The 15,393-nt window shown below is 51.3% G+C and overlaps 2 protein-coding genes across 5 annotated transcripts; one reads left to right on the top strand and one right to left on the bottom strand.

Annotated features, from left to right (window-relative positions):
• The first annotated feature begins 2,265 nt into the window (after positions 1-2,265).
• Positions 2,266-9,802, top strand: LOC105913575. 3 transcript variants are annotated; one of them, XR_002675633.1, is made up of 7 exons: positions 2,266-2,949; positions 3,565-3,608; positions 5,736-5,823; positions 6,440-6,541; positions 6,938-6,991; positions 8,045-8,242; positions 8,424-9,802. XR_002675633.1 is itself a non-coding variant. In XM_012842592.2 (6 exons), exons 1-6 carry the CDS (start codon positions 2,925-2,927, stop codon positions 8,459-8,461), a joined length of 351 nt encoding a protein of 116 aa, XP_012698046.1. In that variant the 5' UTR covers positions 2,266-2,924; the 3' UTR covers positions 8,462-9,802. The 3 variants fall into 3 exon arrangements, 1 of the variants encoding a protein (XP_012698046.1); XR_002675634.1 differs by having other exon boundaries at positions 6,938-8,266; XM_012842592.2 differs by lacking the exon at positions 8,045-8,242.
• A 2,347-nt stretch (positions 9,803-12,149) lies between these two features.
• LOC101775123 (scarecrow-like protein 6) lies at positions 12,150-14,812 on the bottom strand. Of its 2 annotated transcripts, XM_004983667.4 has the most exons (2): positions 13,500-14,812; positions 12,150-13,421 (listed from the first exon to the last, which is right to left on the bottom strand). In XM_004983667.4, the coding sequence occupies exons 1-2, from the start codon at positions 14,418-14,420 to the stop codon at positions 12,486-12,488; spliced, it is 1,857 nt and encodes a 618-aa protein (XP_004983724.1). In that variant the 5' UTR covers positions 14,421-14,812; the 3' UTR covers positions 12,150-12,485. The 2 variants fall into 2 exon arrangements, with proteins under 2 accessions (XP_004983724.1, XP_004983723.1); XM_004983666.4 differs by having other exon boundaries at positions 12,150-14,811.
• Between the last annotated feature and the right edge of the window lie 581 nt (positions 14,813-15,393).

Raw genomic sequence — 15,393 nt, 5'->3', positions numbered from 1 at the left:
GATTAAGGAGAGGGAGGAGAGAAAGTGGGGTGCACGCATTGTGTGTGCGGGTACGGATGACGTTTTGTCCTGGTTGGAAACACCAATCGGTTTAGTCCCGGTTGGTAGTTGCAACCGGAACAAAACACCCCACCAGATTCCCGAGGGCCACTTGCCTTTACAACTGGGACTAAAGGGGTTCTTTAGTCCCGGTTGATATTAACCATCGGGACTAAAGAGGCCCCCGTTGGTGGCTACCGGAGGCTGATTTAACTCTCTTGCTTGAATAAAAAATATTTTAATTTAATAGGTATTTGAGTCGAAGGAAATAATTAAATAATTTTTTTTGGAGTTTTCTATTAAATGTGTAGACGTCCAATAACAATAAGTGGAATAAAAATTTAGTGATGAAAATAAAAATATTATTAGTTAGAAAAACACAATTGATTTTTTTACTGTAGCAATGCACGAGCATTTTTTTTCTAGTCCATAATACTTACAGGAGTAAAATGCACCGAATGTCCATTAACTTGTAACAGGGTGCCACTTAGGTCCACGAGATTCATATACTCTTTAACTTATGTAGGTCCATACCCCTCTACACGACCGCCAAGTGATGACATGGCATGCTGACGGGAGATCTCCTCTCTTATCCCTGACTCAGGCATTTCGTCGAGCACCTCGCTCATGCCACCATGCCACCATCCTCGAGCACATGCGTGCCCTGCGCTCACCCACGCGACATGGCTGCCGCCATTACCGCGCTCCTCTTGCCAATTCTAGCCGCTACACCTTGGCCGAATCCTACGATGGAGCCGTGGTGGTTATCGACGACCCACTCACCCGGGGCCCTGACCTCAATTCCTCCAAGCTCCTCGGCCGCGTACAGGGCTCCTATGTCGGGTATGGCGGCAAGAAGGAGAGGGCGGAGAAGAAGAGTTCCCATCCATGCGCCTTGGTGAGCACCACGAACTCTCGTCGCCGTCGCCGCCCGCGTCGGAGTTGGAGCCGGTGGCCGGGTTGGTGGGCACGGACAGCAGGCCTAGAGCTCGGAGTTGGAGTCACAGTCGGCGCCACCCTCGGACGCCACCGGTGAGGAGGTGGGCCGCGGCATGCGGCCCCCGGCCTCCTGCGCCCGATACCCCGCCGCTACCGCGAAGTGGGTCACCGCCGCGTAGTGGTCTGTGGCCGCTGCGGAGGAGTGGTCTGCGGCCGCCGCAGCATGATGCAACGGCGCTGCGGTCCACCCCTTGGAGGCTAGAAGCTCTGCTCTCCCTCTCGTACGTGATCGGAGTGCAGCTTGACGACACCATCGAGTACAACATAATCATTAGGCACCAATCGAGCGCCAACATGAGCTCAGCCACGCACAGCCGTCGTGAGCTCCCCGCACGTGTGCTCACTGCTGCGGTCACCAGTGCTCGCGTCGCCTCCGCTCGCCTGCGAGCTGTTCACGCCGCCCATGGCCGCCGCTCGGACGCGGCCACGCTCGGTCACCTGCGCTCCAGAGCGCACCGGCATGTGGGAGAGGTCAGAGCATGCGTGTGCTCGGCGACGGTTTACGTGGCACGGTGGCAAAGGTGGTATGAGGATGAGGGCGTCCAGCAGTAACGGCGGCACGCCCATAGAGCTCGCTGTGCTCATCAGGTGCTCGATGAAATGGCTGAGGGAGGGATAAGAGAGGAGATGTCCAGTCAGCGCCACGTCATCCATGGGTGCCACGTGGAGGAGTATGGACTTAGATGACACAATTTAAAAAATTTATGGATCCAGAAATACATTTTCGGAGGTCTGTGGATCTAAGTGGTACAAGTTAATGGACCTTCGATACATTTTAATCTTTTTACAAGCACACCGCTGCTTCGTGTCCATTTTCCTGATTTATGATCTTCACATAACCTTTCAGCGATGTAGGAGTGCGCAGAGGCTTTGCTACTGGCTCGAGTTGCTAACCTTTCTTTGTGTTTGTAGAGTTGTAGACTGTTAATGCTATGGCTGATTGCAATCAGACACGGATGATCAGAGCCCATAACACCTTCCAGGTCAGAGCCCAAGGTCCATTTGATTGAGCCTGAAAAAAACAACGCAGCCCATTCTTTGCAATTCCACGGAACTTGACGTTACATGGGCCGAGACCCGATGAATCCACCGGGCCGAAACTTGACGTATTGGCGGATTTCTTGAATTTACTACTATATTATTAGTGCTTTAAATTGCCGTAATATTATCTTTCTCATATTTTAAGCATCAATTGCAGGTGCCGTCGGCCGACTAGATTTGATCCGATGGTTACGCTGCACCGAGGTTCTGTTGATCTGTTCGCATTTTCGCACAATCCCACACAACCCCACATCTATGCCCGCCGCCCAGCTGGGCTGCGCGCGCCGGCGTCCACCGAGCAACTCCCGGCGCCGGCGACTCCTCCCTACCCTCTTCCAGTGCTCGCGCCGCAGGCTCTACAGCACCGCCGCGATGCTCCTTCTGCCCACCACGATGAACCAGCCATTGCGATGTCAACGGCGACCTAACTGCTCTCTTGCGGGCGGCAACGCCGTGCCGCGGACGCTCGTGATGCGTTCGACGAAATGCCGCATCGAGTCGTCGGCCGAGGGTTGATGGGTCCTAACACCTGCGGTCCGGTCTTGCTTCGTTTAGGCCCCGCACCGGCGACGCTGATCCGCTCGTGGCCTTCCGCAACGGCCGCGGCCTAGTCATTGTCGCCGCCGGCTGGTCGGAGCACTCCTCTCCGCGGCGCGCATACGGTCCCAGGAGCACTTAGTACGGCGATTCATCGAGATTTTGCGGAAGCTCCATCTCGAGGCCGAGATTGGTGGCACGCGCCGAGGGGGGTGGGATTGATGAGTGAGGGGACAGGGTGAGTGTGATACTGAGGATGAGAAAAAGGTGGGTGCCACTGTGCCGGAGCCCGGAGAAGAGGGGAAAACATGCGACCTGTCTCGAGGGATATAGGTTGTTTCTCAGTGTTTCATAGTCAAGTTTTCGTACTGAATTCCATCTCAATTTATACAATCTATTAATTTAGACTCTGTTTATTACTTGTTAGAGGTTATGGTTCTTCAGATTAGAGTGTACTATTTTTGTAATGTGCACATTGAACCATTGATGAGATGATGACATAATTGGCATTTCGTAATTAATGTTATGCCCACCTTTCTGCTTCCTATATACATTCTTCCATTTATCAATATAACCTCTTGATATGTACCTGGGAACTATTTTGTGATCTTTGAATTCAGACATTTTATAACCTTTGTCAGGACTCCATACCTTATATGACCTTGTGACTCCATACCTTGTCAGAACTATTTAGTGTCAAGGCTTGAGTTATGCAACAACCCAATACTACACTAGTGTTTTTTTTTTCATAATCTTTGTCAGGGCTCCATACATTTTTTTGACCGAACAGGGCTCCATACCTTGTCAGAACTATTTAGTGTCAAGGCTTGAGTTATGCAACAAATGCTGCCATATACTATACTAGTGTTTTTTTGAGTCATATTGCCTTCATATTTTTTTCAATACAAGTTTTATTAATATATTATTTCTCTGTGCTCTGCATTCCAGGCAACAATGTATTGGACACGTCTGATCTCCAATGTACTTCAAAGGTTCTCAAGCATAGACCTCTTGAAAAGAATGCAGTATGCCTTATTTTGTTTTAGGACATATAATCATTACATTATTTTTAAGTCTGTTCGAATGGTTCTAGTTTGGCCATCTTTGCGCTGGCAGGAAAGCTTTTTTTTTTTAATTCCGTATCAGCTAGACTTCAGGGGAGATTCAGGATCCTGCACTAGAACATCCTTAACTGGTCAGATTTGTTTCTGAAATGTTTTCTTTTGCCGGAAGTTCCATACCTCAGGCACAACACTACGCTTTTGACGATCAGTTTTAAGTGTCAGTCTTGGCGGATGTTGCTGAAACCATATGTCACTGTTTTGCTGTAGTAAATGGTGTGAGATTATCTGCATATCTTGCAAAAGGTTATTCTCCTTTCAAGGTAGTTATGATAAAAACATTTACCATGCATGATCTTGAAATCGAACAAGTGTATACTGGCTTATTGGGACTGGCTTATTCTCAATGCAATGCTGGCAGCATGCGACACCTTCTGCACCCTTATACTAGCAGAGCAGGGTTCAGTTAGTAGCTTAACCCTTAAATTGAATCATTCAATGATAAATTACTAATAATATATTTTTGTGCTTTTGGTGATCGTGAACTTCATGCAGTGCTTCACATTTTTCTTTGATATTTCAATGATAAGGCATTAGTCCCTCTACATCAACTACAATGGAAAGACAACTTTCCCAAATCTTTTAGATGATCATAGTTTGCTTCCGATGATTTGCACTGGCCATAGTGATCTTGCAATATGATTTCTTCCCTACTTACGTCTAAAGAGGACTTCCACAAGGTTGACTTGCTCCAAGGTCCATCAAGTGTTTAAGTCTTGTCATGTGTGGGCTTAAAATGAACGATTGCCATTTGGTAGAGACATGAATACAGAATCACAGTCCACTTGCTGAATATAATGTACTCATTTTCACATAATGTAGTACAGTCTGTTGGTTTTGTTTGCTTGACATGTTCATCTGGGGGACTCAATATTGAAAACCTTGGTATAAATTCATGGTATTCATATTTTCATTAGGTATGAATTTTTTTTGTTAATCCATAAGTTACTAGTCTGCGATTTATGACCAATCTGCAACTCTTGAACATGCTATGCATCTTCCTCAGCTATTGTGGGCAAAATAGGCAATTTGATCCATGAACTTTGCACCGAGGGTCAACTTTGTCCCTCAACTTTCAGATTGACCAATTTAGTCCCTCAACTTTCGTTTTTGATCAAACTTGTCCTTGTGCTGATATGTGGCTCCATATTGTCATGAAACTAATACGAAAAGTCCTTTTTACCCTTGGCTCTTTTCTCTCTTCATTTTTCACCTCTAGAATTACAATAACATATGATCCAAAATAAATACGAGGATACATATGTTTGTCAACAGAGTATGGTATAGCGTACTACGAGTATGTGAGCATATGTTGATTTTAGAGCATACGTGCACACATTAAGTTGTATATATACCAAACAATATGAGTAAATATTTGTTTGGGTACATTTATTTTGCCTATCAAATTTGTATGAGCACGTGAAGGACTTCAAAGAGTACGAGTAGATACGCTTTTTACAAACCATATTTTGTGTTAGTTTAAAAAACATATTGTTGTGTGCATGTATTAAGGGAGTATGAGCACATACATGTTTGACCTACATGAGCCAAGGGCAAAAGGAACTTTTTGCATTAGTCTTATGCAAATATAGAGCACTACATCAGCACTAGGACGAGTTTGACCTAAAAATAAAAGTTAAGGGACTAAATTGGCCAATCTAAAGTTGAGGGACGAACTTGACCCTTGGTGCAAAGTTCAGGGATCAAATTGCCTATTTTGCCGCTATTGTGAGTCAAACATTATGTCCATAACTATGACCAATCTGCAACTCTTGAACATGCTATGCATCTTCCTCAGCTATATTTGCAGGCACGTACCTTCCATTTTATCACGTAGCATAATTAGTTCTATCTCTTTTTGCTTCTTTAGGCTGCTATTATGAGTCAAACATTATGTCCATAAGTATATTTGTTTTTGATCACCTGTTTGTGCACCTTCTCTTGGTTGGGATGTTCATGATGTTTTCCTGAAGAAAGTAGATGCATGCCATTCTGCAGCTAACCGTGGATGGCCATTATTGGGTCTTGATGCAACCTCTTTCGGCTCAAGTGTACAACTTTCTCGTCAACCTGATAAACATTCCAGGTACATTATATCATCCTTTAGCCATCGTGGAAAGTCTGCCAAAGGTTCTTCATAAATTACATTTTCTTTGAAGAGCCTTCTTCTTGAAGATAAAAGAGCATCTCCTTTCATCTTCTCTTTCGTTATTCAGATGCCTTACGGCAGACATGTGTTTGGCATTGACGCATTAGCCAATTTCTAGGACATATTCCTGCTTTCCAGAAATTTAATGCTAAAACATTATCATACGTCAATTCTTATTGTCAATTTAGTGGTAGGCAAGTAGCAAAAAGAATTTAGTATTAGAAACAAAATTTGTGTTTCGATGAAGACATGATATTCTGGAGAAAAGCATATTTCATGAGCTTCGTTGGTTCACAAGTCTATTGGCCCAGGAAAGCTTTGAGAAGAGAGAGCAGTATCTTTAATTTCCTTCTACAATGGTATTTTGTCACGTTGCTTCCTAGTTCTTTCCTGCGCATGTGAAGATAATTTCCTTCCCTGAAATTGACCAGCAACGATATTCTTGTTTCGTGCCATGAATTTAGTAACATTAGCTGAAGGTTCTGCCTGTCTTCTCTTTACAATGTTTTTTAAGGTATACTGAAGCTCAGTTGGCACTTGTTTGCTTGTGCAGAGCACATAGCTACAGTTTGTCGGCTGAGGGGAAAGAGAGCTAGCGTTTTCTTTACAATTGGATTCAAACTTTGCAATGCAGCTATCAAATGGACTGACCAAGGTAAGTGAGTGATTCTTTTAGGCATCTGTTGCTAAGTAGGGCACGTAATCTTACATTTGCGTTGTTTCTGCTACACAAACAATTCTGTCTGCATGCTGGATTGGCAAAGTTTTTGCCAACTTGACCCAGGATATCTGGGCATCTATTTGGCATATATTTGCCTGTGCGCTTTGACTCAAATAGCTTCTGAAAATAACTTGTGCGGATGCAAATCTTCAGCACAAACTTAGAATCTGTATTTGACCTGCTAAGATCGTCCACTGGACCATGTATGCATTATTTATGCTCCACCGTTGCCATAACGTCAGATGAATGACATGTCGCTTGAAAGCATAATTCCATCTCCATCAAAGAACTGATTCGTGGTGTCTTGTGTGATACATTGAATACTCACAGTGTGCAGGAGATTGGATAAACGAAAAAAGAATGCTTCTCTGTCCTATTTTCCAGGTATGCTACTCTTACATTAAGTCCTGCAGAACTGAACTTGAAGTTTCTTGCAAATGCACCTGCTTCTCCTTTGTCCTGTTTTGTGTGCTCAGCAATAAGTTATAACCACCAATATCTTTATTGTGAGTGACTCTTAGTCAAATGCTTGTTCAACTTCGTTGTTACTATAATATACCAGTAGCAAATCTCCTTGTTGAACCTCAAACCTCCTGAAAAAGCCGGTTGTTTTATGGAACTTGATTGCCTGTTACCATAACGTTATAGTAGGGCATGCAGGAGATTGCTGAAGTGAAAGAAATACGTAGATGCACGCATCATTCTGTTCGTTCTTTGCTCCTCCTTTTGTTTTGATCGAAAGTAGATCCAAAAACTATCATTCTTTCCCGTAACCACCTTTACTGCTTTTTCCTCCTCCGCAAGCTCAACAGCTAGGCGTTGCACGTACGGATTATGCTAGGCTATTACTAGCCGTAGTGAGGGCTTAACAGCCCTACGCCATCTTTTCCTCACCAGAAACACTATCTTACACAGAGAAAAAGAGGGCACAAAGGCTGGCGATGCATGTTGCATGGTGTGGTGTGGTGTGACCCCATGCATCAACCTTGTAGTTGGCACCGAATCCCACTCTCCGAGGCAGCTTCACCATGACACCATCCATCCATCCATCCATCCTCCATCTCTTTTCCTTTTGGTTTGGCTCTTAAAAGTTGCGTATCTTTAGCTCTTTCCAAGGGAGGGTACTTCCGTTCCATCCAGCCCCAGCCCCCCCCCCCACCCCCCCCACCCCACCCCACCCACACACACACACACACAACAATGTTCTACCACTAATCTGTCACTCACTCACTGGCCACCACCGCGTGCATTGCGTTTCCTGTTTGGTTTGGCCTCCAGTATTGGAAGATATCTGGACCTGTATGAACGAGATCTGGAGGCCGGCCTTCCAGGTTCGGTGGCTTCTGATTCTCCGGGCTCAGAACCTTCAAATCATGCTTACCATTAACAATGCCCCCTTCCTTTTGCGATCGATTCGATTTCGTGGCGCTTTTACAGGGGAGGCGGTGTGAACCCGGGCCGCGACTAAACGCTCAGGATGTTGGAGGGGGAATAAAGCGCGCCCTTGTCTTGGCCGCTTTGCAATTGCGGAGTCTCTGATGCGAATAACCCGCTGTCCTAGTGTAATTTTGTATTGCAGGCAATTTGGATGGCTGGGGAATGATTCACGGAATACCTCGTCCCCAGTTCGTAATGGTACGTACGCCTGTGGTACTGCAGGTGCGCGTGCGAGGGAAAGATGCACGGTTTTTTTTTCTGAAATTTGGATCCTGTTAGTTATTAGTCGCTCACTTTCAAGCTTGAATGAACTGTGGTGGTGCTCATTTTTCTGAACTGCAACAGCCAACAGCTTATCTCCTTTGTAACTGCCTTGCAGGCTACCTGCCGGTATGCGCTTGTCCTGTGCCGCGCTGATCGGCTTGCTGATGGCTGAGTGGTGAGAGCGAGGACGCAGTGCCGAGCCTGAGGAACAGGCTCGGCTGGTCCCTGGCGTGGCGTGTGTTGCAGTCGCCGGGCGGAATGGCAGTTTGGCCTGCACCGGGACTGGGGCATGGCCGAGACGGGCGGTTTTGTTGGAGCCTTGGACGCACGCTGCCGGCCTCCTCGCCGTCCCGTGTGTCACAGGTACTTGTGCTGCAGCACCGGCTCACCGGCCTGCGGCGCCCGCCAGCCAGACGCCGGGCCCTGGCCCCGGACTGGGGGCATGATGTTAACCTGACCTTGCTGCTGGGGCTGGGGCTCTCCTCCCTCCATTCTCCAGTCTCAACTTGCTTGAGCAGTTGAGCCCATTCTGAAGCCAATCCCAGGTAAAAAGCGACACATCCATGCCGCCAGCGCCCACTGGGGGCTCGGCTAGGGGCCTAGGGCGCTTCTGCTCAATGCTCATATGAGCTTGCCCTTACCCTGATAAGAGCAAGTATAATAAGGGGCTGTAAGCTGGCTGAATGCTGACGTGGAGGAGAGAGAAGAGGTGAGAGAGGAGAAGCGGGCTATAAGCTTACAGCCGATTTGGACACAGGAACCAAGAAATTTTGTGAGAATGACTCGTGGACCATGTATTAATGGTGAAGAGCTAACCATTGTACGAGTGGGCTAGAAAAAGGCTGGGAGAAACCTTGCAGCCCGCTTGCTAGCTGCGTTATTAAACTTGCTCTAACATCACAAGTCCAGTCTCCGTCGAGTCCAGTCAACTGTCAAGTCCTCCAGCTCGTCGTGCCCGACACCAACGTCCGTGCTGGAGCTCGCCGGCACTTACGTTCGCACGTGCCTCCCTCTGCTGCTGTAGAGCAGCGAGCACAGCCTGGTTGGCGAGGGTGAGACGGGGAAATGACGAACGGCGTGGCCGAAACTGGGAGCCCCCGAGCGTGCTCGTGTTGCCGGATACAAACGATGGCTTCGGTTACGTGCAACGTGCGCGGTGCATGTGAGGGTCCATTGGCCGGATGCAACGCTGGGCACACAAGACAAAAAACGGCGAGGCCAAGGCCAGGAAGGAAGCAGCACGCCGTGGGTCGGGTGATGCAAGCCACATGCGTCCCTGCACGGCTGTTGCTAGGCAGCTCGACACATTGAGGAGACCACACATGGGGGCCGAGCCTGGCACGCCCTAGCTAGAGAGGCATTGGGGTTTCATTCAAGGGCGGCTATGCTTTGTTTCATTGTTTGGGACGCGGACTCAGATACGAAATTTCTGTGGTTCTTCGTGTGGTCACTGGTCAGGCTTTGCAAATAAACATTTGCTGGAAAAAAATACACCTCGCGAATAAAATCGCAGCAGAAGAATTAGTTTAAGCTCGTTCACATTTCAATTCTGGTGTGAAATAAAAGAAATTAAGGGAAATCGAGCCAGATCCGGCCATGACGAGCGCCAAGACTCGAAGCACATGCATTGGCTACACGCCTGCCTGCACGGTACGGGCGGTGGCTGGAATGAATAAACTACGGGCCCCCGGCGAGATCGGGGCCGTCCACCTGCCGGTGCACGGCGGAACATGACGCTGCGGTGCGGGGCCCTCCCGCCATCTGGTGGCGGCTCACCGCCCGACACGGATTGGATCATCGGATCGACAAGTCCTCGCTCACCGATGCTGGCAGCGTGGCGTGGGTGGGGCCCGGTGGGAGGAGGGTCTCTCTGCGCGGCTGTGCGCGGTGTGGTCAACAGGTTCACTGCATGGAAGCAGGGCAGAGGAGAGAGCAGGCAAACAGAGCTGTGCTGAGCTGCTGAGCGGCGGCAGCTGTGAACTGTGAAGGACAGACAGCACAGGGATAAAATATGCAGCTAAATTTCGCCATGGCCCCACATGCTCCGGCTGCATGCTCTCCTGGTGGAGGCCTGGCCAGATCTCCTACCTGGCCTCCAGCGTATAGCCATCCGTGTGGCTGCCCGTTCGGCATCCCAAGGGCCTGATTGATTGGAAGGGTTTACAACTTTACATGAACGAGAAGTTTGATTCTTGTGCAGACGGAGAATTCTGTAGATTTGGTAGCATATGAACCGGAAGAGCTTTGCTCAGGTAGAATCCTACGTCCTGACCATTTGGAAGCACAAATCCTTTCGGCTTAACAAACATCTCGCCGGCTGAACCCAACATTTTGCTGGTGCGTATCACTCACTCCTCACATCATGATGTGATTCCACCAGCAGCAGCAGCGCCATTATCTCCGCTCAATATTCCCGGAAGACTACTACGTGAGTGTAGCCCGGGCGAGGCATGTCTTATTCCTCATCGTTGTTAATAAGCGGAGGCACGCACAACGTGGCCGAATTTGGTGCTCCAATTAGCACCGCACGAGATGCCTTGCCGCCATTCCTGCAAAAGCGTGGGCGCTTTACACGATGATTGCCCCCCACCCCACCCGTCTTTGCAGCTTGCATCTCCCTCCTCCCCTCGCAGCGCAGCGCCAGGAGAACAATCAGAGAGAACAAGCAGGGGATTCGACGATCGGTTCGTGCTGCCGCAGCGAGCTCCCATCGTGGCGATAGGACAAGGCGTTGCAGTGGCGACCCCAGCAGCAGCTGCTGAGCTGCATGTATGGATGTCCTCTGAATGAGCAACAGTATCGTGGGTTTTATCTGCGCGCGGAATTGTTCCTTCTCGCACGGCATTTCTTTTGTTCTTGGCGGGAATTGGTAAGGAACTTGCTTTGTTTAGCGCCTTTACTTAAGCTTGTAACCTGTCCATTTTTGAGCATGACAGCCCCTGGAACAGTGCACGCAACAAGTACACTGTGGTGGTTAGTGGAATGCGACCGGAGTCTGAGACCCAAGACCATGGCTATGAACTGTCGCTTTTTACCAGGGAGGCAAAAGTTACCGTGCTATATTTTAGTATCAGTATCACCATGGAACCCTACCTTTTTGCGTGTACTCTGCTAATGACTCTAGCTCAGTAACCCTTCCAGCTAATACAGCAAAAACAGTGATGCTAAACACTTTCTCTGCAGCGTTAAACAGAAAACCTAACGATCCCCACTGCTTTAATGAGTGACTGATACCAGAACATGAACATCTACGAGGATAGAGTAGAAGACAGGTAGATCGAGAGCCTTGGTGAAGCCACCAGGATGAGCTTGCTTAGGGGGCTAAGCAACCGGAGTGTGCTAGTATATCTTAACTCTGAGCAAGTGCAAATCGGAATCCCACCCGGGAACAAGACTTGCCGGGCGCCTTTATGCTTGCCTTCCGGCGGGCGCCCATGCGGTGGCCGCCTTTATTCCCGATCGTTGTTTTTGCTTCGCTCTCGCTCGCCATTGCGGAGGATTGTTCTCCGTCGTCCAATTGTCTCGCCGCTCTTGAGCACACGCCGCTCTCGTGCAGGGCCCCTCCTTTTCCAGGTGTCTGCTGCCAACTCTCGAAGAAGAAAGCACCGGTTTGGCCAAGCATATATGATCTTTTATTATGAAGGCCTGAACTCAAGTTTCCAGGCTTCTTTCGAAATTCGAACGCTTGGATTTCATGTGAATATCAGCGCAGACAGTTCAGTTCATGTTTCGAATAGGAAATTTTCAAACAAGCCAAACGATAGAGCACAAGAAAAGAACATTTCTCGGCAGAATCCTCAGATAGGAACAGGATCTGATTGCAGAGCGTAGTAGAAGAACAGGGTTGAAAACGCCATAATCCATTGATTGATTTCACAGCAATAACAGAGTAGCAACACGGGGTGGTAGAATGCACTAGTTACCGCACCGTACCTACCTTTTACAACCTACTCTGCTGATCAAGATGAGCAGAGCGACCGGCTGCAAGCCAGGCGACAGACGACGCACTCCAATTTAGGACACTAATAAGCAGGCGATCAGATCAGACCATTACAAGTTTACAACGACGACGGTGAAAAATACTTTCTTGCTCGCAGTAGGATCATTAGTCCTAGCTAAACCGGGATCGACGGTGGTAGATTCGCGGCCGCGGGGCGGCGGCCGTAGTGGCCGGTGGTCAGCACCGCCACGCCGACACGGAGACCAGCTCGCCGCGCTGCCAGTAGAGGCAGAGCGCGCCGCCGCGCTTCTCGACGCGGAACCCCATCAGGGCCATCCTCTTGAGGAGGGCCTCGGCCTGCGACTCGGCGAAGGTGCTGGCCTGCACCGGCACGAACCCCGCCGACGCGAACACGGTCCGCCACGGCAGCGGCGGCTTGTCCAAGGCCGCCGCGCGGTGGCGCGCCACCACGCGCTGCTCCACGCCGGGCTGGACCAGGAACCGCTCGATCTTGGCGACGGCGTCGCCGTCCGGGCGCGCGGCGTCGACGGACTCGAGCAGGGAGACGCAGGACTGGAGCGCCTGGAACAGGTGCGCCGCGAAGGGGAGCTCCGTGCGGTCGCAGCCGTGGTCCACGGAGACCACCACCTTGGCGCCGAGCCGCTTCACGAGGCGGAGGATGGCCGGCATTGCGGCCACGTGCGCCGAGCCCACGGGGAGGTGGACGGCCACGGCGTCGCCCCCGGTAATGGCCACCAGCTCCGCGGGGTCCAGGGTGTCGATGTTGAAGGGCGCGAACTGGAGGAACACGCCGAGCTCGGCGGCGAAGCCGGAGAGGTTCTCGTGGATCAGTTGCAGCTCCAGCGGGTGGTGCGACGCCGAGGACACCAATGCGGTGACCTTGAGGGTCGCCGCGGGGCAGCGCTGCGCGAGCTCCTGCATCAGCGACGCCCACTGCTCGCCCATGCCGATGTCGAAGTCCAGCACGTGGATGCGCCCGGCGCCGCCGAGCTCGTCCAGCACCGCCTGCACGCAGGTCAGGTGCGCGAACTGGAGCACGGGGGAGACCTCGGAGAAGGCCTTGTACGCGCCGAGCTTGAGGACCACGTCGTACGGCGTCGCCACCGCCGGCGCGGGGGTCTCGCCGGTTGGGGAGAGCGCAAGGCGCAGAGCCTCCTTGAAGTAGAAGGCTGAGCGGAGGAGTGGCATCCCGGCCGTGGGGGCGGCGGGGAGCCGATAATTGAGCCGCGCCAATATCTCGCGGGCGCCGAACGCGTCACCGGCGTCGGCAAGCTTGGCCGCCTCGAGGAGCTGGTCCACCGCCGCGGCCGCCTCGTCGTTCGCGGCCTCCGCCTTGGGCTTCATGGCGGGCACGAACCCGCCCGCCGGGGCGGCGGCGCCAGGGAAAGACGGCAGCTTCGGCGCCGACGCGCTGGACATCGGGTGGTGTCGCTTCGGCGGCGGCGCCGCCGCGTCGAAGGACGGGTGGGAGCCGAAGAACGCCGCGTGTGGCTGGGGGTGGTGCTGGTGGTGGTGGATCAGGAGGTTCGACGCGTGGCCGAACGGCGCGGCCTTCGTATCCTCCATGCCCGGCGCGAACGGCATGTTGGGGCCGAACGCCGGCGACATCATGGACGGGGCGTGGTCGAGCTCAAGGACCGGCGGGTCCATGACGGCCCCCATGGCCGCCGACGCGTCTTCGCCGCCAATGATCCACCTGAGGAAGGTGTGGTCGGGGGCGAGCCCTGGCGGCGCCGCGCCGTCGGACAGAACGGCGCCGGCCGCGTCCCACCCCTCGCCAGCGCCAAGGCCCATGTCAAGCGGCGTGAGCTGCCACTCCTCCCTGCCCCCCGCCGCAGCGTCCTCCCCGGGCGCTCCACCCGGCCATGCCGCCGCCTGTGGCGGCGGGGAGACGTTCTTGGCGTTCGCACCGGCGAGGGCCGCCACGCCGGCGGTCGCGGCGCCCAGGGGCGACGACAGCGTGGAAGCCGAGTTGGGCGGGCTCGGGCTGGGGCTGTGGCGGTGGTCGAGCACCGAGGTGGGCTCCCAGAGGCCGGCGGCGACGGAGAACTTGCCGGCGGCGAGCCCCTGTTGTTGTTGTTGTTGTTGCAGCAGAAGCAGTGTCCCCGCGTGCCCCTCTCGTGCGCTACCAGCAAAGGGCATTCCTCTCATCTAATCCAACACCTCATAACAGCAACCAAACCACGGAAATGGCGATGGTGCTGCTCCTTTGGCCTCTCTTCTTCCTCCTCCTCCTCCCGACACGTCTTGTCCTATGGCTGTTGCTTCTCCTCTCGCTTCAGACAGCGCTTCGGTGTAGAGTCCAAGGACTCATCAGTACGCTCTCGTACTACCAGCAGCTAGCTACACGCCCTTCTCTCTCTGTCTCTCTACCTCCTCTTCTTGTGTCGTGGTGTTTTCTCTCTCTCTCTTCCCCTTGTGCAGTTTGTGAAGAGCGGGTTGAGGAGGTTTGTGTGGGGGAGGGGAGAGTATTTTATTCCCCTGGCAGCGTCTTGATCTCGAAATGATAGCGTGCAACATGAAAAAGGCAATAAAGTGGGGTGGCCTTCTCGCCGAGGACTTGCCTTCCTCCTCTCCTCTTCCTCTCCTCTCCTACTGTCCTACTAGCCAGCCTCCTGCTCCTCTCTCTTTCATTTTCCCCCCTCCTCTCTCTCTCTCTAGACATCACTTTCACTTTTTCTCTCTCCCCCCTCTCCATACAGGAGGAAGAGGGAGATTTTCATTTTTTTTCATAGAGACGAATAAAAAATCGGCTTAAAAGGGAGGGATGCTTTGTACTGTAGCTCTCGTTTTAAGTGGCAACAGCAAAAGGCTGCGCTGTGCAAAAATTCCTGATGCACTGGTGCTGGGGAAAAGAGACATTTCTGCTGCAGACATAATACTGTTTGTAGTAGGAGCTTTGCACCAGCTTCTATTTTGTGCCAGGAGCTTCTGTAGCTACCCTGCCTGCACTGCAAGCTCACATCGGATAGCAGGTGCTAAATTTTAGCACCTGTCACATCGGATGTTTGGACACTAATTAGGAGTATTAAACATAGTCTAATTACAAAACTAATTGCACAACCCCTAGGCTAAATCGCGAGACGAATCTATTAAGCCTAATTAATCCATCATTAGCGAATGG

The sequence above is a fragment of the Setaria italica genome, chromosome IX (assembly GCF_000263155.2).
Source record: "Setaria italica strain Yugu1 chromosome IX, Setaria_italica_v2.0, whole genome shotgun sequence".
Classification (NCBI taxonomy): domain Eukaryota; kingdom Viridiplantae; phylum Streptophyta; class Magnoliopsida; order Poales; family Poaceae; genus Setaria; species Setaria italica.
The sequence above is the reverse complement of the archived record's forward strand: the minus strand, read 5'-3'. Positions and strand labels throughout refer to the sequence as shown.